The sequence below is a fragment of the Austrofundulus limnaeus genome, unplaced genomic scaffold (assembly GCF_001266775.1).
Source record: "Austrofundulus limnaeus strain Quisiro unplaced genomic scaffold, Austrofundulus_limnaeus-1.0 Scaffold1227, whole genome shotgun sequence".
Lineage (NCBI taxonomy): Eukaryota > Metazoa > Chordata > Actinopteri > Cyprinodontiformes > Rivulidae > Austrofundulus > Austrofundulus limnaeus.
Window position 1 is genome coordinate 18,169 of NW_013953629.1, and position 936 is coordinate 19,104.

At 46.4% G+C, this 936-nt stretch overlaps 1 protein-coding gene across 1 annotated transcript in view; it reads right to left on the reverse strand.

Moving 5' to 3' along the window:
* Positions 1–34: 34 nt before the first annotated feature.
* Positions 35–936, reverse strand: part of LOC106534629 (coagulation factor XIII A chain) — a gene marked incomplete at its 3' end in the record, with an annotated part of 11,067 nt that continues 10,165 nt past the window's right edge. The window contains 4 exon segments of the mRNA XM_014031328.1: positions 35–188; positions 273–361; positions 435–538; positions 792–930. Coding sequence (XP_013886782.1) covers positions 35–188; positions 273–361; positions 435–538; positions 792–930 — 486 coding nt within the window.

The following is a 936-nucleotide window of genomic DNA, read 5'->3' on the forward strand; positions in this document are numbered from 1 at the left end:
TTGTTGGTCACATGCAAGCTGAACTCTGTGTTACCTTCTGGGTACTTGTAGGTCAGTGTGATGTCTTCAGGAGTCCAACCTCCCACAGATTTGGTGTACATGAGGATCCCAACAAAAGTTGTGTCCTTCTTGAATGGAGTCAAGTTGCCGTATTTGTCAGATTTCAAGAAGATCAGGTCGCTGTTCACCTGGAAGACAAACAGAGGGATTCTAACTACAGAGACACACTGAGAGGTTGGACACCAGACATGTTGGTTTAGTTTCTACCTGACCTCAGCAAATACGAAGCCAGCGTCAAACTGGTGACACAGCTCACCATTTTTAACGGCAGTGACGGATGTCGGACCACAACGGAAAAAACCTTAAAGAAATCAGATTGGAGTAAATCAACCCATCATCTACATATTTATTGTGTTCTTCTGTTTGTGTCATACCATCACTGGTCTCCTGGGGCGTGGCGTCCACCACCTGCCAACCGGAGAATTGAGGCGGCAGGTCGACACGTCTAACGTAGGCCTCGTTCCAGCAGTGGTAGTTCCTGCAGACAAGTCATGCTTTTATTTTACAATTTATGTACAAACAAAAAACCCAAAGCTAACATTTTTAGTTAAGTGATTCAGTTTCAGATAAGGGCTTAAATAGAGCTGATAACTTTTGATCACTTCTATTTTACTTTAATAAACTCTGTTTGGTTGAATACAGAGGTTCTGTAAAGCCCAGGTTCTGTTGTGGTTTGGGCCACTACTTCTGCAGAGCCACTGAGCTCTCTGTAAAGTCCACCACAGACCCACCAGATGGAGTCCTTGGTCCTGCGTCTGTCAGGCGAGCCATCAGGCAGGAAGATGAGTTCGGTCTTCAGGTTCCCCGTGTTGTCATGGGCCGAGTTGTAGTTGGTGATGAGCCTCGCTGGGATCCCGAGGGTGCGCATAACTGGAC